This window comes from Anser brachyrhynchus (assembly GCF_964034855.1).
Source record: "Anser brachyrhynchus genome assembly, chromosome: 6".
Taxonomy (NCBI): Eukaryota; Metazoa; Chordata; class Aves; order Anseriformes; family Anatidae; genus Anser; species Anser brachyrhynchus.
Window position 1 is genome coordinate 28,290,938 of NC_137700.1, and position 26,142 is coordinate 28,317,079.

Here is a 26,142-nt window from a genome sequence, read left to right on the forward strand (position 1 = left end):
GGAACTGAATCTCAGTCTCAAACTGCTGGGTGAATGTTATAAGACTCAGGCTCAGCACATATATGGAAGACTGGCAGTGCTGTTGCTACCTCCACATCAGTTGTTTTATAAAAAGACTGTTAAAAACAGATTGAGGATTTTTTTGGTTTTGTTTTGCTGTTGGCTTTTTTATTTGTTTTTGTTAGGAAAAGAAAATATTTTCTGATAGTCTTCTGAGAAAAGTTGAATAACCTTAGTGGTAGGTATTTAAGGTTTTTTCCTTCCTGCTATATTTCTGTTTGGGTCTGTGCTGTTAATGTATGCTGGTAGGCTTGAATCGTACTCTAGAAGCCTAAACTCTCCTAGTGCAGTATATAGAACATCCATATACTTAACATCAGCTTCTGCGTTCTTCAGGAATCCAAAAATCAAGCATCATGGGATCCAAGGCTGCTGATCTTTTTTGTTGTTGTTGTTGTGAGAGGTCAAAGGAAAGTTTCATTAATTATGTGGTTGTTTTTGTTAGGCTTTTGATGAAGTACTCAGTGCTCAGACAAAAATATTCTTCATGAAGAATTAAATTGAAGCTGCTATCTTTATGTGAAGGGAGAGGACGTTATAAAACGTTTTAGAGTACTGAAATGCTGTCAAATGTCCATGTTGGTATTTCAACATTTTTCATAGGTTTATATTCTTACAGAATAGGAACATGTAGTAAATAAATATATAAATAACAAAGCATTCTTGTCCCACTAAGTTTAAAAAGTAATTCATGTATTTTTCAAGCTTACTTTTTTTTAATTAATTTTGTTCCTACGAATTCAGTGGATTGGACCTTTTTATGGCAGCTGTTGAAAAAATTGTTGCTTCAAAAAAATAAAGTGGTATACATGCAACACTAGAATGGAATTAATTCAGAATCTCTTAAAAAGCACATACGTTATATAAACTGAGTAAAGTTTAGATTATTTCTTATATGATTTTAACCTGGACTTTGAGGTTCTTGCTATATTTGTGAAGAAACAAATGCGTAATACATACTCTAAAGTTTTGTGTGGTTCTGAACGTAAGATTTGTTTTTGTTGTTGTTTGGGTTTTTATGTTTGGTTGGTTGTTTTGTTTGTTTGCTTTTAAAATCTCTGTGTTGTTTTGTGGAAATTCAGCTTTAATATTTTATTAGTATTAGCGGTGTACAGGACAACTTAAAGCAGTGCACACAGATCATTCCAGTAACGAAGACATAAATTACAGGAAGTTTGGTGAAATTTTTGGGAGCCTCTCATGGTTTGCCTGCTGTTGGTCACACAGAAATAAATCTACTCTCTAAAATCAGTTGCAGGGGAAGGTTAAGTTCTTCAGTGAGGTTAAGCTATCGGAAAGCTTTTCTTTCAGGAATCTGTAGTAGGGATAGAGTGTATACTTCTGTATCCAAACATGGTTGTTCTAAAAGCTCTGGCAAAGCCTAGGAGTTCTTAACACTCCTAGGAAATTAAAGCTTTATGAATGTTTAATCTTTATCTATCCCATAGTGGGTAGGCTCTTCTGCCAATCTCTACTTTTCTCTAAAAAACTAAATATGTACATTTGGACAAACATCCACTTTCCAGCTCAGAGAGGATTTTTTAAAATCTGCAGAAAAAAATACCCACAACTTATCCATAATGAAATGCCAGTTCCCTACTACTTTGTACTAGTTTTTTGAAAAAGGATTCATTTCTCTTCTGGTCAGTCCTGTTCCTTCACATGAATGCAAAGTAGCATAGCCTGTTGCTGTTTTGAAAGGGATTATGATATAATGTCATCATCTTCTCTTTTGTGGTAAATTTGGATTTATTTTTTTTTATGATGCCATGTATGTTCACATCTATTGATGGTAGCCCACTTCCATTCTAGATTTTCTTTACAGCTTTCTGCCTCCTCCCAACATGTAAATTGCACTTCAGGTTTTTACAGTACCTCATCAGACTTGACTTTCAAATCACTGTTAGGCAAGCAGATGCCCTCAGGTCTCTCATTGCTGAGATTCTGTTAGGTCAGAAAAGCAGGAATATATTGTGTGCTTCTGACTTCAGGAAAATCTCAGAAACCGCAGAACTTGATAGAGGAAAACTTGACAGGAATCAGAATTTTGTAATGGATTTTACAGAATATCACCATATCAGAGAAGGTGCTTATCTGAAGCCCTAAAATGTTCTGTTCTGTACATGGGTTCAAACTTAAGCGAACATGTTGGGTTTTTTGTGTGTTTTTTGTGTTTCTTTTTCAAACCCTGTTTGTAAATGTCACCTGGACTCATGTCTGTAGAGCTTAACCCCCAGCTTTTGCAAATGCCTGTCTCTGTTCCTTTTGTTTATGCACTGTCTGCCACTTACTTATTCTGTGTAAATAAAAAAAGTAAACCAGTAAAATCCTGTGGGAAAATGAGTTCCATGCATGGAACAGTGCAGAAATGTGTATAGTCTAAACCAAACACAAAGCAACATCTACAAAGTTTTACTCTTTGAAAATAAATCCTAAACAAACAAACAAAAAAACATATTTGAACATATTTGTAGCATGTAATGTATTTGGAAGGGCTATTGGCAGGGAAGCAGGATAAAAGGGGGTTAGAAGTGGGAGTACATGAGCAGGCTTCCTGACTGTAAGAAGATAATAGGAAATGTCATCTCAGATTTATTTTAAAGACAGGAAGCACTGTAACAGCAGAAGAGATTTGGTATTAATGAACATTTAGATGAAGGAGCATATGAAAGAGGTAGAAAAAGATCTGCATTAAGTTTCCCAGATACTACTTGCATGTATGCATAACCTGTATTTCTGGAGAGTTACTGATCCTGTTTACTAATACTGAGTTGCAGAAGGTTTTAGAGTTCCTGGTTCTATTTACTGAGTTGGAGAATGTTTTAGGACTACCATGTTATTGTTTTGACATTCTTTCACAGTATCCTATTCTAATAGTTTGAGGGAAGAAAGTCTGTAAAAAAAAAAAAAAAAGTTATGTAAATAAACTTTGTAGCAACTTCATCCCGTTCTATAACATGAAAGATGCGTTTCAAATATTTTTTTTTAGATTTTGCTGTGAATGCTGAGAGGTTTTCTGTTTATTGTTTCTTCATGGCTTTAGTTCAATATACATCTGGTAGAGTAGAGAGGGTTGGTTTTTCTGGGGAGTTTTGTTTTAGGGCTGCTCATAATAACCAAAGTGATTTTTCTGGCTCATACTTCAGAGACCTGTATTGCAGGTGAGCCTTAAGGTCTAAACACTTGAGAAAATAAAAGTTCTTTGTTGGTATTCATCTATTCTTCAGAATAGTCTGATAGTAGTTTGTACCAAGGTGGTCTCAATCATAGGCTAAGAGGTTTTATGGGGTGTACATACTATTAAATGTCTTTAAAGGCTAATGGGACTAAAACGTATTTGAATTAAGAATTCTTTTTTTTAAAAAAAAGGTGGTGTTTGTTTTTTTTAAATAACAATCTCTTTTTTAAAGACAAGATCTTGTACTCAGCCAAGCACAGTAATATTGGTATATTTATTCTTCAAAGTGCATAAATATGTTAGAAATTATAGCTGTCTTTTTCTTCAGGTTATTATACTTGTTTATATATAATAAAGAAGAATGCAGATTTTTAGTTCTTAAAGAGAATAAATGAGGCATTGCTCCCAAAACTAAGCCTTACTTTCTCATTTCATCAGTCTCAGCTTCTGCTGACTTACAAGAAGAGGGAGTTTTACATTACATTTATAATTAGGGAACTGTTGAAGTCCTCAAAAGGTTTGCAGAAGTCTTGTACTGCAAGGAGGTCACCCTGCCAATTCTGCTTTTTCTATACATTTCTTTGAGAATTTATGTTGAAAACCTCTCCAGTTAATTCTTCTATTAATTTATTGCTAACTAAGGTAGGTAGCCAAAGTACGGACAAAATTGTCTTGCACAGACCTCAGGGCAGCCCAGCACATATTTTCAGTGCTGCAGCATTCCAAAAAGATGCTCAGCAGAAGGGGTGTGCAAATGACTTTGCATTGCATTGTCTGCATGCTAGTTTAGGATTGGAAAGATGGAGTTCAATGTCTACCTAAGGTTCTCACTACTGTCATTATAAATTACAGTGAAAAAATAAAAAATAAAGGCAGAGCAGGGTTATTTTGTATTAATATTTAGATGTAATGTTGTTAACTGAACTAATGGCCCATTATTTCAGTCAAGCAGTGTTTGTCTTGGGCTTTTGATGTTATTCATGAGCAGATCCATTAACTTCAGAGGTATGTCTTGTGCTTAATGTAATGAGATTTGAGTCTAAATCAGTAATGTTTTCTGTAAAGGTTCATGATTTTATTTATCATTTTACTTCATTTTAAAGTCTAGATTGAACTGGGATTTAGTTTTTGATTGTACAAGGTATGTGTAGGGGATTGTGTTGCCTGAGAAAGCACTGACAAGAAACTACAGTATCTGTCTTTGGCCTTATTTTCTGTGTTCTGGAGGAACTTTCCTATACTGACGCAGGAGGAGGAGCACAATGGATGTTATTCTGTTTTTACACTGTGCCAAAACACTTGACTCATGGCTTTGGCATGTTTCTATAAAACAGGCTTGAAAGAACATTTGAATATTTTTCCATTCCTCTTTTCCTGGAGATAGAATTTGCTGCTTCATCTACAAGATCACTAAACTTTTGCAGATAGATTAAATGTGTGCTCTTGATGGTAAAAACAGTCATCGGAAAAGATAAATAAAGCAAACTGCACTCACATGTATGCAGATGGATCACCACAGGAATAAAATAGAACTCATATGATCTGTGTTAAGCTAGATTTTCCAGTGTAAAGATGTCTGAAAAGAGAACACATCTGTTTTCTATTATGTCTAGTAATGTTAGTAAAAAGATTTCAAACTCTCAGAACACAAATCTTTATGCAGTCTAAAAAACGAAACAACAACAAAAATCCTTCAGTTGTCCCTGTGAAGTTAAAAGAACAACAAAAATTAACAGGAAGTTACAGTCTTGTCTGAGTGAAGTGATTTTCATTCTATTTGAAGGAAAGGGTTGTGATTATGTGTTTCTCCAGGTTCTTTGCGTAGTTAGTAACATAGCAACACAGAGGAAAAACACTGTGCACACCCTTTTCTCAAGCAGCAGAATGCAGTCATAAACTAAAAGTGCAGCAAATTATTTAATCATGTTTAAGTATTTTCCATAGTTAAATAATTCCTAGATTGTTTGAATCCTCCTGCAGTTGGATCCTTTAGTGTGACTTCTTTTTGAAGTCAGTGTGGCATGATGGCAAGCTTTCCTTTACATACTTTGTAATGGAAGATTAAGAGTGGTTAAGATTCAGTTTGGGGGTTTTCTGCTTTGCACAAAATAGCATCCATGCTTTGTTTCTTTGTTTGTGCCATGAGTATTATCAAATAACTAAAGAAGATAAAAATAGTTGGTTTACTCTTAACAAAAATTTTCAAACACAGAGCAAATAACAGAAGGTCGGTGTTAGGTCTTGTAGCATAGAAACTATAATGAAACTTATATACTGAAAAAGAAAAGGCGAATATAGAAATTAAAACTGCAGTGTGGGATCAAGTTTGCTGATGAGAATAATCAGTATAAATCTCTGCCAAAGAAGCCCTTAAAATAAGCCAGAAGAATTTAATGGCTTGAATCGTAGCTTGTTAAAATCACTAGGCTTCCTTGGAACTCAGTAGATGTAGCATGTAAGCGGATGGAGGACTTGATATGCTAAGGAGTTCAGTGCAAGTTGCTACCTGCTAACAGAGAGAGAGTAATAAAATGGTTGGTAATGTGAGTTAGCTTTTTCAGACCCAGGAATGGGTGTGAAGTTTCACTTCTCTTGGTTATTTGGGCAGCTAAGAGGAAGTGCTAACCACAGCACTAACGGATTAATTAGCTTTGGCACAAATGCAACGCTGTGTTTAATAGTTGGTCATCGGTAGATTAGTCATTTCATGGTGATAAACTAAGTATTTCCCTTTTGATTACTGATAAGAAAGTATCGCAGACCTAGTACTGATATGGTATACTTGAAGTGATTTAAAATCTGCTTCTGAAGGTAGGTAGGAGTTACATTTATCTTTTGATGTCTTATTTAGTGATATAACAGAACTGTTTGTGGCAGGGCAGGATTTTTTTGTTGTTGTTTTACTTCAGCAAAGCTGGAAAAGTTTGAGACCTGCCTGACTGAGCACCATACGTGTGCAAGTCTTGGGGATGGCCAGAAAGGTATGTATGCAGAGTTAAGGAGCAACACTCAGTTGCTGTCTACTGCCAAAACACCTGATTGAAAAAAAGGTCAGAAGATTTATGGAGCCATTCAAAAGCAGAAACTATTCTATGGCTAGAGATGTGCCACTTGGTGGTGTCAGGAGACCGGTGTTGAGCTGGAATTACACGTTGTCTGCTCAGGCAAGAGCAAGAAGGCTGAAAGAACACCAGAAAAGGGCAGTGTCCTTTGAAGATGAATAGACGACAGAAGGTCTTTACAGCTATGCGGGAAGGAAAGGACCCCCTGTCACCTTTAAAGTCATGATGCGGACGGAGATTGCAGGCAATTCTGCCTTGAGTTTTTTTTTTAAAAAAAAAAAAAAAGTCTAGAGAGTTCAGAGGAACAGAACTTCTTCATAGGCATCCACAGTCCTGGTGCAGAAAACTGGGTGTCTAGATACATATCAGAAACAAGCAGAGTAGAAGATCTTGCAGGAAAGGATTGAACAGCAACAAATTGTTGAAAGACATGATGGGAGGGTGGAGGAGGGAAGGCTTTCTCCAAGACCCTTGGAAGTCATACAGATCACATTTAGGGATGACCTTGAAGCACCCTTATTACATCTGAAAACATGACTTCAGCCATTGGGTAGCCATGTGATCAAAACCAGACTGGATATGGTCCTGGGTGACCTGTTGTAGCTGAAACTGTTTGGGCAGTGGAGTCGAGCGAGATGATCCTGAGAGGTCCCTTCCAACCTCAGCAGTTCTGTCATTCTGTTAAGAGAGGAGTGAAACATCCCGCATCCAGTGAACAGGACCACTTTAGGGAAAGCAAAAGACCAACTGCCTAAAGCTTGAAGTTTGGTTAAAGCTTAGAATTAGTCTAAGATAGTATATCAGCTGAATATTAGATGTCTTGCTCTTGCTGGAGTGGGAAAAGATGGGAGGCTATTGTTGTCCAACCTGTTAGAGCCGGAGGAAACAAAGGACTTCAGAGGCAACTAGTAGCAGGCAAGTAGACTGTCTAACTGACCCACCCTTCCTGAGGTAATCGCTATTTTAAAAAAGATTACCATGTATTCAAATGTGCACACTGCTGTCATTTGCTCAGGACAGATGAAAATGTGGAAGTGCAAATTTACACTGGAAAATTTTGAAAGCACTACTGTTGATGAGCTATTCTTGAGTTAATGTCACCATGTAAGAGGGTGTGGTTGCTGAACCAGTCATCCAGATGATTTGAGACTTCTGAATTTCTTTTGGGAGTTAATGTAAGTCACTCCAGCTCCATAGCAAAACAAAATAGCGAGTCTGCAAAACTTTTCTACAAATATACATGAGAAAATATTTTATTTGCCTTTCTCTGGAATCGGATTTGGTTTAGGTTAGTCTTATTGTTTGTTTGTTTGTTTTCCCCTTCCATGATTCTTTAAACCACGTATATTTCTATCTGTTGTTCTGAAATAGGAAGTCATACTGGTGGATGAACGATATAAGGGAAAATAAGAAAATTTGGAATAGACGTTTTTTGTTGATTAATTTTGCATTGATGGAAAAAGAGTGAAGAGAAGTTGTTTTTTCAGTATACAGCTGCATAAAGGACATTGAAGCATTTCTTCCTTTCACCTGTAGGAATTGTTTCCAATTTGTTCATGTTATAGTTACTTTCGAAGATATTTACATTCTAGAAGCTGATGTGATAAAGAGAAAAAGACATTAAGCTACACAGTATTTTTCTGGCTTATACGCTTTAGGCTTTGCAGTCATATGGAATGAAACTTTTGGACTTATCTTTGACTGTTGAATAATATCAGCGCCTGTCTGCAGGACATCTGCTCTTAAAAAAGTTTGGTCAAATGTAGAGGGAGATGCTTCTTTGGTGTGTAATGTCAGACTTACATGAGTTGTATAGAACATCAATTTTTGGAATGTTCAAGCCACAGGAAAAAAATAATAAACCCTCTCTGTTTGAGAAAGGCCATCTGCTGTTGTTTCCTGTGCTGGGTGTATGTTACTCCGTGATGTCAAGATTTGCTGCATCAAATCACAGACAATGTTAAATAATACTACAGTTGGAGGTATAAATAACCTAAATAATTTAATAACATAAACACTGAAGTAATGCATATCTGATGTTCTAAATCTAGGTTTGTCTTGTGGGTTGAATGTAATTATGATTACATAACAGGAGAAATCGTTTCTTAAGCTCCCTAAAGTTGAGACATGCATGGTGTCAGTTTCAGCTAATGTCCAGCTCTGTGCAACAATTTGTAAAAAGTGAAGATGTATCTAGGATTGATTTAATGCTTACTGAAATAACCTGATATATTTCCATCGCTCCTAAAGGACACTGGATCAAGGGTATGCTACTGAATCAAGGTGTCCGTTCAGTAAAGAGAAGAAAGGCAGGTGTCAGAAATGGCATCAGTTTCAGTTGTGGTCAGTTTTAAAGGTTAGAACAGCTTCATGCAGTACCTGTACAGCAAAGCCTGATCTTAAGCTGCTTTTCACATCTAACCCATCTCCTGTGTGTGAGAAATATGTGAGGCATAGCTGGAATATCACTGTGCTCTGGCCGCTCTTTCCCCAAATTTTTTTTTTTTTTTGAGGAGCAGGGCTGGTGGAAGTCCTCCAGCTGGTATTGGGACTGGCTGCTGGCTGAGGATTGCCAACGTGCCAGCACACAATGATTACTTTATTTGGCTTGTCACTTAAATTACAGGACCAAAAGCAATTTAATTTCGGACAGTAAAAAACTCTGCAAGAGAGGATTGTGAATATTAATTCATAACCTAATTTAATGACAATATTGTGTGGTAAAGGACTAAGATTGTGTTAACACCTATGAGAGCAGGAGACTGAGCCTAGTGCCCTATTTATATCCTTTCACTTCTAAAGTCCTGTGACAAACTAAAGAAGTTTTTAGACAGAAAGAGGTAAGGAGGGTAGGAAAGATCTATGGAACCTAAAGGAAGGCTAAGGCTTGGAGGAAAAGTGTGTGAATGATGGTATCAATATGCTGATAGCTCAGTCAAGACAGTGTTATAGATCCTGAAATTTAGCTGAGAAGACTTCATTAGAGACTTTTACAAGTTTTCTCAATCTAGCTGGGGAGAACAGGATGGACTGAAGAGGTTCCCAGAGCTGAAGTGGAGCATCCCCAGTCAAATGTAAATGATGCGTTAAGTGAACTGGCAGATAAAAATGAATTGACAATAGGTTGAAAACAGAGCTGGGTGTTCTTTAAGATACGACAAAGAAAGGGAAAGACAGGCAAGAGGGAGGTTAAGACAAGGAGAGGAAAGCTAGATTGGGAAACAGGATGTCCAGAGGGTCACAAGTTAAACAAGAAGGGTCAGCAGGGAAGCAGGGAGAAGTTCTGCGTCTGTCATGGAGGGAGTTGTAGAAGTAGGGAGAGGGAGAGCTGCATAGACCCAGCATAATCCTGTTGCAGAGAATCCTTAGCTTCTCCATGAAAAAGCACTGTAATCTACTCAAAGGAACCTCACTTAAGTTCTGTGCTCATGGGTCTTTTTTTCCCCACTAGAGCTGCAAAGTTGGTATTTTGTTTGAAAATGTTCTCTATAGTATTTACAAGGTGAAATTATCTCAGGATTTTCTCACTGGCAACAATCTCAGGTATTCCAATAATCCACTTCAGTATTGGAGTAAACTGCTACTGCGTACTATGGTAACTAAAGGCAGTGCCAGAAATCATGAGACCAATGCCACACTGTTAGAAAGTCTGCTTAAAAGACGTTTCCAAGGTTAAAAGTGCATGCAATTTTCACTTTTTGAGGAGGATGAGGGTGACAAATGCTGTCCCAAAGGAGGCAGAAGCAGCTCAGAAGGGTCTGCCACAGGAGTCATTATCTCCTGGGCATCTTCTGTTGGTAGCACTCCCATGAACCGTATCTAAATATTTGGAGAATTTAGAGGCAAGCAGATGAACCTATTCCAAAAAGTAGAGTATGGGCAAGAAGATTAATTTTGTGAAGAATGTAGTAAGCACGTTGATTGTGATTGTTCCGTTTCATTGTTTTCAGTAGAGATGCGTGTATGTCTTTTTCTGTCAGTTTTTGTGTGATACAGCTGTAATACCTTCATACAGTACTTCTCATCCAAGAGAACGCAAAACTACGTAGGTAAAGAACGTATTACATCCTGTAGTTTACCAGTGAGAACTCTGTGGATGAAACAGGTGACATGGCTGTTAAAGGTTATACAGAAAATAGTTATTAAAAAAAATACATCTTTTTTTAAATTTAGATGTTTAACCTCTTTTAGGTTAATGGTATGGTATGTCTTCAAGAAAGAAAGACAGCACGTTTAAGTTCAGTGAAACAAAAAATACAAATTAGTGCTACTCAGTCATTTGCAATGATCTTTTATTTTGTCTTGGGTTTTCAAGTCACAGCTGGAATTATTTGGTTGACAGACACAAGCAAAAGATAAAATGAAACTTCTGTTTGATGTATACTTGAATTATGATAATGATTTTCACTTCATTTCAGGTTAATTGGCAGTGCATCCATAGCACTTAAGGAACTTGTAGGTAACCAAAGCAGATCTTTTCCCTTCAAACTCATACCTCTGCTAAACGAAAGGGGACAAGAAACTGGAGTGAGTGGCTTACATTTCCTTCTTTTCCTATATTCTTGATCAAAATGCTCCAGCAACAGAACGAATAGCGATATAAATATACTTCCAAGTTATTTTTACTGTATAGATTAAATTCTTTGCAATTTTGTAGCAAAACCCTCGGATGTAATTTATAACAGGATGTAATTACGCCGAGTTTAATATCAAAGATAATTCTTTAAATAGTTTTCTCTGTATGAACTATGTATTTGTATACATGTGTTATAGATACTGTGAAAATCAGCCTGTTTTATATTAAGCCTTAAAAAAACAACGAAGGAAAGAAAGAAAAAGCATTTTCTTAAATAACAGATAGTTCCATATTCACTTCTTGCTGTATTCTTTCTAATACCCACCTGTGTCATAATGCTGATTCTAAGAAGCACATAATCACATGCATGTTTACTTTCAGCTCAGTTCAGAAAATTAGGCAAGAACTTGCTTAACTTTGTTAAATTTAAACACATGCTAAACTGAGTGATTAACTGATATCTGTTAAAAGTAGTGTCTAGAACTGGGACCTTACTGTTTGCACAGACTGGCTGCTAAGCCACTTCATACTACATTCCAGTCTTCTTAATAAGAGGCTTTAAAGGGTAATTTCAGTATCTCTTCAGCTGTAGTTTAATATTGTGGTTAGTTGGTCACAGGGTTGTGGTGGTTTTGCTGACTCCTCATGTTACTGTGGCAACTAGGAATAATAATGTTTTATTCATCAATGCAAAAACACAGTCAAGCACTAAAAAACAATTCTGTAATTACAATGGAAAATGACATCATGTATTTTTTCCAGGATGGAAGTATGAACAAGCAATTAGAAGAGCCAGATAGGAAGTTTTACTTATGGTTCAGACTTGTTAGATAGTGTCATTTCTCTCTGCCTTTCATTTGTAAATTTAGGATGTCACTTAATCTGCCATCAGAATTGTGAAAATATATTAATATTTGTTGAAAATCTTATATGCTTGCATTGCAACAGTTTTTTTCTAAATATAAACACTGCAATCACATTTTTTAAATATAGTTTTAGAGCCTATTCCGTTACCTGCAAATTCTTTAGCCTTTATTGTTTGTATCTGTGTATAGCTTATTATCAATTTACTCATTTACTAATAAGCTGAAACTTTATTATAAACTCTGCTGTGACCATGAATAGTTACTGCTCATGTACAGTGCTACAATGACTTAAGGCTTTAAATGAATTGTTGTGAATACTGTGTGCTTCATTCAAAACCGTGTATTTCTCTATAGGCAACAATTGATTTGGTAGTAGGATATGAGCCACCAGCTGGACCTGCAAATCCTAATGACCCAGGAGGGACCAATGCACAAGAAGGTATTTCAACCTTTTTTTCAGAACATTATTGTTAAAAGGTCATGGAAATATGTAAGACAAGGCAAGAAAGTGATTAAACAGAATTGTTCGTCACAAAAATAGTAATAATAATAATTAATAACCAGAAGCAAGCATGCCAAGACTGCCAAATAGTGATTTAAAAAGAAATTAAGGATGATTCAGCACTACAGTTAGGAGGAAAATTGGAATTTCCTGACACAAAATGTTTTTAGCTTCATTTTCTCCAGTGGAATTGAGTTACAGAAGAATAACTTTGCTTAAAAGCTTTTCAAAAGGGCTTTTTTAAAGAATGAAATTTTTATATATATATACATACATATATGTATATATATATATTTAATGCTCAGAGAAATAGCAGTTATCTGTCGTAATACTTCAGAGGTAAGAAAAATAAGCAGGGAAGTTGCACTTTTTGAAAGATATATTTCTATGTTGGAGTTTTATGAAAATATTTTCTTAAAGCATTAACCATTTTTTTTGTAGAATAAGTAAGTTTTGAAAGACACTTTTGTATCTTCATTTAGGCTTGATACTTGAGTAGTCCATATAATTATCGTAATCAGTAGGGAATATTCTTTGGTCTTGATGTATAATTTTACCCAGTCTTTCTCTGAGAATGTTTTTGAGATCTACTGTTTTTTCAGACTCATCGGAGAACTGTGAAGTAACAACAGATTTCTTCAGTTGACAGGCAAATAATTACTGTAATAGCCAGGCTGTGGTTGTGCAGACAAAATTAAATGTAAAAAATTTAATACGTTTGAGAAAAAATAAATTAGTTTGGTCATTATCTGATGATAGTTACATAAGAAGGAAAAAAATTTGAAATGAAGAGTCTCCAGAAATTTTGATTCCACTGAGAGGTGTGCTTGAGGAGTGGAAGGTTAGGTAATGTAAACAGAAAAGTTGTGTGTTAAATTACTAAACTTCACAATATTATATAGAAATATGGACTTGCAGGCTAAAAATACTAATTGACTTGTATGAGATTATTTTGATAGCCTTTTAAAAATGCACTTACATTTGAACTATGAGGTAATACAGATAAATAGAACACAGCAGGCTTTTAGCTAGTATCCAGCAAGTGTGTGAAAATTATTTCAGTGCCAGTTAGCAAACACACCTTAGTTCATTATTGTAAATACCTGTTACCCATGAAATGAAGTCACCTCCCCAGTTGTGACTGCTGCAGTTCCTTTTCAGAAATTAAAAATGAAGTGCTATGTCAGGATGTGTAATCAAACAGTTGCATGTATCCATCAGGGCAGATGAATCTGAAAAATGTTAGGGAGGTGGAGTCTTCCAGTTATCAAGTAGATGGTATGTCAGTCTTTGTGGTTTTATACATCTCTTACAAGAACTGCTGATGAATTCATTATGCAAAGTGTTCATCACCCTGTGTTGGCAATTTAACTCATGAAGTTAATAAACATTGTTAATGCCAGCCACCAGTTGCACAGCTTGTTCTTACTGTAGATTTTACCATATTCACTGTCCTCCATTTAAGAAAAGAAATTAGAAACACAAGGGAATTAAACAATTTTGTAGTCTAGATATTTATGGATCCTGTTTTGCAGTGCTGGAATTTCACTGTATGATATAGAACTGTCTTCCACAGAGCTATTGTGATTTCAGAACTGTCTTTGAAGAGACTTATTAAAAACTTCCCTTTATTCCACAGTTAAATGCTGTGGAGGGGGATTCAGATTTTTATTTTAGATGGCAGTATCCACCCTTGAGAAACCCTAAATGTCTTCATATTTTCAAGGCTCCGAAGTAAAAACTTCAGATGCTACGCTAGAGCCTAGTCTTTCTTCTAGGAAAAATAGCTTTAACTGGAATGAAAGTAATTGCTTCTGGTGATATTCTCATGATGATTAATTACAACTGAATTGCGCTTTGCTACAACGGCAGTCGTTTGGTTCAAAAAAGTATACAGGAATTGTATAAGATAATCTGCATCCTGAAGTGGGACAGACCTACAGTTACCTTGATTAGGATATAAATTTATTCTTAAGCAGGTTAAAATGACTAACTTTCAAAAGGATTTGGAAGCATGTGGTCAGTAAAAAATAAATAAATAAATTTGTTAAAATGAGATGATAATACAATTCCAGTATAACTCTTGTATATCAGACTCTTATTCCTGAAACTTCAATATTAAGCTGGACTATTTGTTAACTGCAATGTTTTTTAACTGTAGCAGATGGAGAAGACAATGGAGATTATGAGGATGGCATGGATGTTGGTAACATCACATCAACAGTTCCAAGTGGCACAAAGGAAGCCCAGCTAGCTAGGCGCATCACCAAAGGAAAGAAAACACGGAGAATCCTTTCTAACAAACCACAAGATTTCCAGGTAATAGATTTATTAAATATTGCATGTTGCCTTTTCCTGACTTGGCATGACATCGCTCCTTTCACATTGTCTTGAGTATAATTTAATGTCAGATCATGCAAAGCTAATAGACTGTAGAAACAATTAACCACTTCGTTTGAAAGCCTGTACTTCCAAAGTATTTTTCAAAAGTGCCTGTTACAGAGATGTCCAGTTTTGAACAGTTGACTGAAATCTAGGTAAACCGTATTTATTATACGTTTGTAGACATCAAGCTACAATAGCACCTTTAAAAATAAGTAGTAAAAGCATGTAAAAAAACCCTTGCTGAAAAACTTATCTCCAACTTGTCTTGAAAAAGTCAAGTAAAATTATACTTGCTATCATAATTTATGCTTAAAAAGTCTGTCTGTATCTGCCAGCAACTTCAGGTGCTGGTTAACTTTTTTGGTGGTGTACTGAGAAATTGTTGTCAACAGAGATAGCATAGGGAATGAGTTAATACAGATGTTTGATTTTCATTATTATTTATTTATATTTATTCAGATTCGTGTTAGAGTCATTGAAGGTCGTCAGCTGCCTGGAAATAACATAAAACCAGTTGTCAAAGTTCATGTTTGTGGTCAGACACACCGAACAAGAATCAAAAGAGGAAACAACCCATATTTTGATGAAGTGAGTGTTGTAAGAAAATTTCAGCTGAAAGGTTGATGCCATCAAATGAGGAAAAAATGGTTATCACAGCTTTCGTTATAGTCAATAAATAATAATTTTGTAATATTTAAGGATAATGTGACTAACATGAATTTCCAAGTGCCCAGTCCCTTTCTTTATGTATTCACATTACTAAATGCAATATCACTATTTCTGGCAGCCCTAGCAAACTATCTAGAAAGAAATCAAACTTCAACTGAAACATATGTAACTTGTTCTTTGATATGATTGGCCATGTGACATAAGGGCTTTGAATAGTTCTGTGCAGGTTATAAAACCACAGAAAAATTAGGAAATCACTCTAGACTTCTTTGGTGTTTGCAACTGAGCTTTCCATACAGTGCTTTGGGTCAGTAAGACTTCTACACAGAATCTGGAAAAGCCTTTGTGTTACTACACATAATTTGTAAATGCACAGCTAGATTTTTGTCCAGACGGGGATTTATACATTAAATGTATGGAAATGGCAGGAAGGAATTTATAGTAGTATAAACAGCACAAAAATAAATGATCCTGTGTCTGGAACAGTAAACATATGGATGTTTAACTCATGAAGGCAAAAACAAGGAATGTACAGCAAAGATTGAGACTTGAACTAAGCTGTAGGTAGCATTCAAGATTTATTAAACATTGGCTGGGAAAAAGAAAAGAGGGGGAAGGGAAGGGGAGAAAATCACATGCAGCTTGTATCAAATCAATTTTTAGTCAGTCTCAGTATTCAGAGGTGGGACCATGTTTGTGTACTCCTGTTGTTGGATAGAGTACTGACTGAAATATCTCTGGTCTCAAAGACCAAACTTAGTAAAGCATATACTATGAATAAAGCAAATAATCTGTTAAATAGTATATTTATCTTCATGCTGTCAGACTATCAGGTTTGTTACAATAGCCTTGAATTTCACAGATGCAAATCATTACAATCACTTATCATCATGAACACTAAAGACCATTTTGACAGGTACAACAGAGATGACTAGACCAGAATTGAATGTCCCAAAGAACAAGTAGCTTTTACAGTTGCAGAAGCTGTTCCCCTGAGAAGACTATGAAGTGCAGAGCAAGGGCAATGCTGAAAGCTTATGACAGGACTATACCTACTACTACATTCTTTCAAATGGAAGTCTTGACTTTGTCTTCTATTTTATATTAAGTTTGTTTACCTAGTTCAGTTTTTAATTCTGCACTAAATTATCAGATAATGTTTCCAACAAGGAGGCAGGCTGATAGTATTTTAGCAGGCATACTTCACGAGCCTTTTAAAATCATGTTTTCATATTTTCTATTGAGAGAGTTATGTGATGCATTTTCTGTTTCAAAATGTTTTTTTGTTTATGTTTTTACTTTAACAGCTATTTTTCTACAATGTCCACATGACTCCTTTAGAGTTACTTGATGAAACAATTAGCATTCGGGTAAGAAAAAATGGTGCATGTTCCAAGGGGCTGCTGGATGCATATAGGGTTGTCTGGCCATTTCACTGTGAAGTTTAGAAGCATTCCTGTTTCGTATCTATCTTTATAGGTGTATGATTCTTATTCTCTACGAGCAGACTGTCTAATGGGAGAGTTTAAGGTGGGTATGAAACTGACTTCCATATCTTGACTAAATTAAAGAAAATGAGAGAAATTTTTAAAGTCCGTGTTTTAAATGTTTAAATTTATACAGCTTTAGCATGGGGCCAAAGATTACCTAGTGATGTCTTGCTTGTTATGCTAGAGACCGTTTGTTCTAACCACTGATAATCAGTTTTCTTATTTGAGTAGATGATTGTTGTTAAAGAAAATTGTGGTTTATATACCAAGTTCTCTCACTTGTATCCAAGAGAAAAATGTATTTTCCAAAAGGTAAATGTTTCACTTGGAAAGTAACAAGGTGATTATTTGGTATGAGGTAGGGCTTGCAGAAATAATTGTATTAGGCAGAATAGTAATGCACATGGCAGCATAAAGATGCACATTCTCAAGTGATGTGGAAAGGTCATTTTATCAGAAATATGTTAAGTAAAAATCATGGAAAAGCTTCTTAAATTAATTTATGTGGATCTGATGATATTGGTGAGGTTGTTTTTGTTTGTATGCATTACAGTCACTATTGAGAGATGAACATCTGCCCATTGAAGGTATCCTAAGGCAGTACAGACAAAGTATTCACACGACAATTGTAATAGTTTCTGGGATCCCCTATTATAACATTTCCAGTGTCAGTGTTGGTTGTCTTTTGTGTCTGCTTATTTTGTACTGCAAAAATTCAGTACATCTCTGGACCGCCTTTTCATGAAAATATGTACATGACGAAGAGTGCTCCTCTCTAGATGCAGCTTGCTTGTTTTTGCTCCGTGCTGCTTATTTACCATGTAATTTCTAATGATCCAGACAGGTATATTTCTCTATGAAGGACTGAAGGACTAATCAGAACAGGCAGGTGACAGCATGTCATTCAGATGCTTTCTGTTCCCACATGCATTCCAGGAAAAAACTCCGAGAGGAATTCTCTCTAGAAAATGACCTTTTCAGACCTGCAAGGAATGTTGGCCCAGTTGACATGCATAAACATACTTGCATTCCTAAACGTGTTTGAAACCTGATACAATCAATACAGTAGGGGTACATGTGCAATCATGTCCAGGTTTGACACAGTGGGGAAAAAATTGCTCATCTTTTATAAAAGAGAAATTAAATTACTCATTTAAAAAAAAAAAGCCTAACTTCTGCAACTGAACTATGAGATGCTGAGAAGGAAATAGGGGAAAAAAAGATGTCTGAAAAGCCTGTATGAACATAAAATAATGGAGGAGCATAGGGAGTTCAAGAAGAAGTAATTAGCCCCATCTTCTGTTTCCAATAAATGGGAAAGCTGGGGATCTGAGGAAGGAAGGAGCAAGCTGTTAGTTTGCATCCATCTTTTATTGCATTTTCTTCTTGATTGTTCTACCCATTCAGAATTCTTTTTTTGTAAACGTAAGGCATTTTCTCTTTCTCATCCCAAGAATATGCTATGTAAATTTTCTTTTGTTTGTGACAAGCTTTTGAAAAAGTTTGGAGGACTTGCCTAGCATTTTCCTGTTCTGGTATTTCTTCCAATATAATGCCTTTGATCTTTATTGCAGATTGACATTGGCTATGTTTATGATGAACCTGGTAAGTAACAGCTACTTCAGAGCTTCTTTCCTAGAAGAAAAGGTGTGCTTGAGTTCTTGAAACTTGGAATTGAAACATTTCCATTACTATTTCTAAAGTAAAAATGTAAGTAAATGGAAAGTTGAAATTGCTGCTTAAAGTATAAACAAAAAAAAAATTCCAACAATATGTAATTCCTTTCAATGGTTTCAAGATGAAGAACAAGCACATAAAATTTGGATATTAGCTTTGGTATCAAAGACCAAAAAAAAATTGAAAGATGATGCAAAAGTATTTGTAAATTGTGTCAGGGAAATAGCATGCCACGTAATGTTTTAACACCGCTAGATTTCCTGTTTTGAATAGAGATATTCAGACCTGTCTAAGGATAAATTTTTAAAATAATTAGTTGTAGGTTAAAGTAGGCTTTTTGGAGCAGTTGGCTTTGACATTGATTTCTGTCTTTATTTAATGGATGTTACTAGGGGTGTTTTACTTTCATTTCAGGCCATGCAGTTATGAGAAAATGGCTTTTGCTGAGTGATCCTGAGGATACAAGCTCAGGAGCTAAAGGCTATATGAAAGTTAGCATGTTTGTCCTGGGAACTGGAGATGAGCCACCAGTAAGTTTGATTTATTTGCTTTTCTTCTTTATCCACCCTTGATAATTCATGTTCCCCCTCACAGTTCTGTATAACGTCCTCTGTAAGCATTATGTAACTTCCATGTCCTGGAATAAGCACAGATGTGTTAGCTTGATGTCGCTTGCAAGCTAATATGTAATTCCTCTTAGCATATCTAATCAGGCTGAGCAGCATACTGATATCAGTTCCAGGACTAACTCAGGGATGTCTCGACTACTGTGTAATATAGACGAGCCTGCAGAGAAACCCGAGAACCAGAAAGCTCCTAATACTTACCAGGTGAAAATCAGGCCCATCAATAATTACAGTTTAGGCATGAATTAATTTGATGGATAGGAAAGCATATTATTGTTAAAAGTAACTACTGCTTTTAACAATTCAGTTTTTAACTGTCTGTTGTCTTGTCAAGGTAAAAATAAGCCCTCTCTGTGTGACGTTTTTCTCGACTGTTGTCTGTAGTTCCAATACTGCTGTTATTCCTGCTTAAGATTTTTACATTCTGCTACTCCTTAGTTAAATGTAATGTCACTACCACCATGGAATATATCCTCCTCCTTCAATATTATAGGATCATACAATGTTTTGGGTTGGAAGGGACCTTTAGAGGTCAGGCTGTCTTCATGATTCTTGACATCACAAGGATATTTGTAGTTATTTGTGGTGACATTTTAGAACTCCTGTTTATTTCTAAAGGAGGAAGCAGTAAGTTTTGGTAAATTATATCAGAATTGTATGTATTTTCTAATTATAGTAAGATTCCTTACCACAATATTCATCTTGAGATGGGTATGAAAATTGCACTAAGTTGGCCTTATTTATGAGTGCAATAATGGTTGATCATCAGATGATGTTTTTAGAAGTGTTGTCATAGTAGGCTTCTACAGTTGAATAGCATAGAGATTAAAATATAAACAAAATAGTTTGACTAGAATTCATTTTTATAGTTTGATAATTCAATGAAGTCTCATTCTTTATAATGAAACTGACACAGTCTTCTACCTGTAAGGTATTGTGGGCACCAGTTTAACTAATTGCCTTAAATCTGTGGATTACTCCGTCTTTCTTACATACCAGATACTATGTGCCAATATATCTCCCAACAGGTTGAAAAACGGGAAAGAGATAATGAAAGCGATGATGTGGAGAGCAATCTGTTATTACCAGCTGGAATTGCACTTCGATGGGTCACTTTCCTTCTCAAAATCTATAGAGCTGAGGACATTCCACAAAGTACATCAGTTCTTATTACTTGTCTATTGGTGTATTTGATTGCCATTAGATAGATAGATAGATTAGATTGCCTGTGATAGCTGTTTGGAAACATTTCATGAACATAATACATCTTGAGTGTTTTACATTATTATTTGAGCCAATAATTCTGTGATGGTTTAAGTAGCCTATTTCAAGCTCTTTGGTAATACTCAGTAAGTCTACTTAATTCTTGTAATGGATAATTTAATGTTACACACTAGATGAGTAATGCTCCTCTGTTGCTGAGTGGGCCACACAGCTTCAAGTAGTGGTCATCTTCATTAGACTATGTCCAATCACAGAAGTTAACATTCGAGTCCAGGTGATCTGCAGGTACGCTGGATGTTCTGTGCATGTCTAGTTTGAGTATATAGTGCATGTTTCAGTTTCATCCATCTTAGCAAGATTTTTCCCCTTTATCTGTGACAACAAATGACTGTGTCTACAGGTACTTGAGTAAATTTTTTCAAATACAACTATGCCCCTAAATTCAGGAGCACATTAGCACTCCTTAGGATGTTTCCAAAAATTATATTATTGAAATTTCACCAAAGCCTAAACTCTCCATTTTCACTGGTAGATTCTTACTCTTCACAACTTTGTTCATCAGATTAGACTTCACCCTACCTAGAGCTGTAAATTGGTTGATTTTGGTGGGATTGCTATGGCAAGTTTAAAATAATAATAATAATTATAAAAAAAAAAAAGCATAAACACTTATTTCTCTTTTGAAACTTCTGTGCAGTGGATGATGCTTTTGCACAGACTGTCAAGGAAATATTTGGAGGAGAAGCAGACAAGAAAAACCTGGTGGATCCCTTTGTAGAAGTTTCCTTTGCTGGAAAAAAGGTAATAGAGTAAATACCTGAATCACTTTATTTTAGTCATAGTCCTGAGAACAGAATTTATATGCCAATATACATTTTTAAGCTTACCTAAGTTATGGAAATAAAAAAGTATTAGCCCTAAAGTTCACTTAGTAGAATGAGGGCAAACTTATGAGATATAGTAGAATGGGTGCAAAGTTGATGACTAATAAAAGGAATGTATGACTAAATGCTAGGAAATTATGTATGCCAGGTTGCTTACCTACTGGTTGTTCCTGATCAGGTTTTGTAACTGGTGGTGCAGATTTTTCTGGACAGGTTAACAGCATTTGTGCGTTTTATGACTAATATGCTCCTCAGAATGCCAAATTTGAGCTGAAGCCCAATTGCACAGCCTATATTCATAGCTAGACAGTCTTCAAGAGGAAAAATGATAGTCCTTTCGTATGTTATATAATCAGGTCAACACCCCCAGTAAACATAGGGAATCTTCAGCAGACATTACCGATAATTAATATAGTCTTTCCCATAGAGTATATTCTTCATCCTCTCTAAAATCTACATAAAATAATCTGGAATCAAGTCATTCCTGTGTCCGTCTTCTCTGCTGTGATAAGAGATCAGTACTAGTGTGAAAGCATCTTTGTTGTAGCTAGTGGAAATAACAAACTTTTTTCTTTTTAAGGCGACTCCAGCCTCAAGTTTAAACACGGTTTCAAAATTTTATTTTCCATCTAATAGTCATTAACATTGTATATGTAGGTCAGTTTAGCAGTATTTACCAAATGAAAGCTGATTGGAGCATAAACCTCTCAGCATTCATCGTTAACTACTACTCCCTCTCTGATTAGAATACGATTGATCCTAAATCATAGCTAGTATATGCTTTTCTGTCTGTTTTATCTTTGATGTGCTATGTAATTGATATTTATTTTTTAGGTTTGCACAAACATAATTGAGAAAAATGCTAACCCAGAGTGGAACCAAATTATTTATCTTCAAGTCAAGGTCAGTTTTTTTCTCATTTCTTTAGAAAATGGGCATTCTTTTGGAATCTAGGGCATTAACATTACAGAATTGAAATAAGTAATGGGTTGTTTTATTATCATTGCTTTTTTCAGTTTCCTTCAATGTGTGAGAAAATAAAGCTTGCAGTTGTTGACTGGTGAGTTATGACTTAATCAAAGCACTAGACAAGATAAATTATGTTAAGTGAAGTCTGGTTCTGTGTCAGGTGTTGTTGGAGTCTCAATCTACAAGTATATAAACAAGTGTTTAAGTAATTTTAGTAATATGGTTTCTTTACAATAGGTGTGATTAGCATAATATGGGAGTATTGTTACTTTTGTACAGTGAGCAGTGAGCGCTATTGCTAGTTAGGTGATCATGTAATGTTTCTAATACATGCACTTGTCAGTTTTCTTTCTTAGTTTTGTGCCCACTAACTAGTTCATTAATGCTTTTAAAAAAATTTAATTCCATTATATTTTAAAGTAAAACTTGAATGTCTGCTTCTGTAAACATTTGTCTTTCTCATATCATCTTCCTGTTCGTGTATTGTTGAATGCTATTCAGAACATTAAGCATATTTTGAGTTCTGGTTTAGGTGGTTCAAATACTAGTAAGCCACAGAGTTGCTATTCTTTCTGTATATCTGAGTGTACTTATTAAGCATAGTTCTGGGGAGAAGACAGAATATATCACAGGGCTCTGGTTTGCACGTTGCTGACTACTTGTACTCCTGAGAAGCAAATGATTTTTTTCAACAGAGCTCCTAGGTTGGTTACTGAAATTCTACCAGGTTTTTAAAGAGTTTTACAGTACTTCACGTGACTTCCTCATGATACAACTCGCTTTTGTAACTATCAATTAAATACCTTCTGTTAGTAATATTAAGGCATTCCAAGTGATATAAAATGTGAATATACCATTTTGGAGTGCCTTTCGCTTGCTTCTATGTAGGATGGTCAGCATTATGTTTAACTAAAATCTTTCTCTTTTTGTAGGGATCGTCTTACAAAAAATGATGTAGTAGGAACAACATATTTAAGTCTCTCAAAAATTGCTTCTTCTGGAGGAGAAGTTGAAGGTAACTGATTCAGCTATCTTCTCTTGTGTTATTAGGAATAGCAAGGGTCGGTGCTCCTAAAAAAATATAGTTTCCTATAGTTTCTCAGTTCTGTGGCAACAAGATAGTCTATTTCCAGAGTTTTCAAAACAATGCACATAGAAAACATACAGTGGGACTTTTCAAGGTAGTAAAACTTTAACATTTAAACCACATCATCATCAAATTGCAGTAACTACCTCAAAAATCAGTTTTATTTATAAAGGTAATCAATCAATTAAGTTTGCAAACCAGTTCTTTCCCAACTTCAGAAAACCATGTAATCTCTGTGCCGTTAGTGAGATGCATACATTTACTAAGATTCTTACTACAACATTTACAATCCAGAGTTACTGTTTCATAATCACTAACTACTTCATTGGGCACTAGCAGACAAGATTTTTTTTTGCCACCTTATAAGTCTGTCTGTGCTACAGACAGAGAACCTAAAAACAGGAGAATGTTCCTGAGTAGTTAGCCTGCAGGAATGATGTAGAACCATCTGCTCATTTCCTTTGTACTGCTTTCAGATGTTGGGGGGTGGGGGGAGGGGAGGAGGAGTTGGATCAGTCACTGCTTTGATCAGCAGCTTTATATAAATTGCCACTGCCTCTCATCATATGAGTGCTCCACATAGCTATTAAGTAGCCCTTGTTTTAGTAGCTTCAATGAACTAATGGAATGTCTGCAATACTATGATTGCAGAGAATTAGCTTACGTGCTTCAGTTTAGGTGACTAGATTTGTAATTTCATAAAGGTTAAAAGGCAGAACTGATTAACTGCAAGAGAACAAATTTTGTTAGGCAATTTTTGGGAAATATTAAATAATACATTTCCTATTATTTTTCTGTTCTAATACAATGTTGTGAATGTTTTATTAATAATTTCTTGGTGATCTACTTCTATAATCCCATCTTATTTTTATATCAGGATCTTTCATACAATTGAGCCAGCTCCATGACAATGGTTGTGTTACTTTGCCAGAAAAAAATTGTGTTGTCTTTTTAATATACATAGTGTGGCATATTAGGTGTCCATACATAATGACATGGTTAAACAGACTTAAGATTTATTTATATGTGTACATTAGCTTGTAGGACACTGACTCAAAACCATTTCCACAATAAGGATCTAAATTACTGTTTTTTCTGTTGTGTTTATGATATGTGCATGTTGTCTGAAAACAGACTAGTTTGTCCTTGAGTTGGTAGCTATGTCAGGAGTTCAGAAACAAAAGGAGTGGCTCCAATCCTGCAATGACTTGAGCAGGTATTTAATTATCTTATCAGATGGAACTGTATTTTCAGTCAGATAACTGCAAGCTTATAATCCAGTCCCCTTCGAAGTATTTGCTGTTGAAAGTACAACTTTGTGCAAACATTGTTTTTGTGTATCCCACACACAACCAGAGGCAAAAGCAAAGGTTATAGAAAAAGGCAATGGGAAGTTAAAGATGGAAGGGCTGGGCTGTTGGGGAAAATTCAGTTGTGGAGAAATGACTTGTGCTACTCACAGAAGTATGTAACTTGAACTGCTGCTGAGTCATACCTTGCTTATGAGTCTAAGTAGATTCTCTCTCTTTTGAAGTTCTGACATTGGAATGGCCATTTTTGTATAAAATCACAGTTGATAGTCTTTCCAGGAGGTCAACGCCTGAAGCATGTTCTGACTTCAGTGGGATTAGGAAACTGAGCTAGTCTACAGTCTTCAGTAAATAAGGACATCCTAATGGGCTATGAAATGTAGTGGTTTTCTGAAATGTTCTTAAGATTTTTTTATAATTGGAGAGGAGGACTGTACAAATCTGAAACAGGCAACAAAACAGTTATCTCTTGTGTTAGCTATATGCTATATGCTTTTTTCATTTTTTTCTTTGGAAATGGTACAAGAAAAGTAGTACCTTCGTTACTGTAATCAGGAAACAAAATTCTAGCCCATTGAATTATATTTTTTCTCAGGCCTTCAACTTTATTTTTAAAGCAGAGGGCTTTTTGTTGTATTTATTTTTTAAATGCTATTGTCTCCTGTCATGTAACATCTTCTGTTTTTATAATATAGAATTTTCATCTTCGGGAACTGGGGCTTCATCATATGAAGGTTTATATCTTGGTCTATAACTGATTTTTCTTTCCATTGCCCAAACTGAGAAGTATTGCTTGAGAAAACGCATCATCTTAAAAAATAAAATAAAAAAATTGCGAAGGGCTTCACCATTGTTATTAAAAAGTATCAAACACTGCTAACTTTATAAAACAGTTTTGGCACTGGAACTTGTTTGAAAATATTTCTGTTTGGCTGGTGCTTCAGGCTGTGTTTTAGAGCTGACTATGCAGTCGCTTCAATTTTAAAGTGCTCTAACAATGGCTTGCAATTTTTAACATAGCAGTGAGATCAAAACTATGCTTCCAGCTGCAGAGCCCTATAGAAGTAAATAACTGCATAAAATAATTAGTGCTTGCTTTGCTTATGCTTAGATAGCTGTATAAGTTTGAAAAATGATATCTGATTCTGTTACAACCTGTGGAGAGATGGCTCAATGTAACTGTATGGGTTAACATCCAGTTTTGAAAAATTTTGTGTTAAATATTGATATAGTGAGAAATAAATACAGTTGGAGTGCAGTTCAAAGGTAACAAACACATTCATCCACCCAAATACTTAGTTTATAATTTTTCTTTCTTAATAAAGTAGTTTTAAATTGAAGATCGAAGTAGTGTTTTGAAATTGCTTTCTGTAATGAGACCATAAGCTTTCTAAAAAAAAAAAGGCAAAAGGATGCAAGATAGAGAAGTGCAAATCTTTATTTCATGTTTTGCAGATTTTAAATGTCTTTGACGGAAAATTGTATCAAGACATGACATTAATTTTTATTATTCATTTCTGTCACCTGTCACTGTGGCAGTCACGGAAGGCATAACCCTTTATTTTCACTTTCTTACC

General features: G+C 35.4%; 1 protein-coding gene across 12 annotated transcripts in view; it reads left to right on the forward strand.

The window, feature by feature from the left end:
* Positions 1-26,142, forward strand: part of MYOF (myoferlin) — a gene marked incomplete at its 5' end in the record, with an annotated part of 70,807 nt that overhangs the window by 9,189 nt on the left and 35,476 nt on the right. For 6 of the 12 annotated variants that reach the window (XM_080598658.1, XM_080598662.1, XM_080598663.1 and 3 more), the window contains 14 exons: positions 10,719-10,827; positions 12,097-12,181; positions 14,406-14,563; positions 15,089-15,217; positions 16,606-16,668; positions 16,778-16,828; positions 18,363-18,393; positions 18,880-18,995; positions 20,120-20,246; positions 21,013-21,116; positions 22,034-22,102; positions 22,216-22,259; positions 23,101-23,183; positions 25,261-25,299. In XM_080598658.1, coding sequence (XP_080454784.1) covers positions 10,719-10,827; positions 12,097-12,181; positions 14,406-14,563; positions 15,089-15,217; positions 16,606-16,668; positions 16,778-16,828; positions 18,363-18,393; positions 18,880-18,995; positions 20,120-20,246; positions 21,013-21,116; positions 22,034-22,102; positions 22,216-22,259; positions 23,101-23,183; positions 25,261-25,299 — 1,208 coding nt within the window. The remainder of the gene's footprint in view (positions 1-10,718; positions 10,828-12,096; positions 12,182-14,405; positions 14,564-15,088; positions 15,218-16,605; positions 16,669-16,777; positions 16,829-18,362; positions 18,394-18,879; positions 18,996-20,119; positions 20,247-21,012; positions 21,117-22,033; positions 22,103-22,215; positions 22,260-23,100; positions 23,184-25,260; positions 25,300-26,142) is intronic. The other 6 variants (XM_080598664.1, XM_080598667.1, XM_080598661.1 and 3 more) reach the window with 2 other exon arrangements.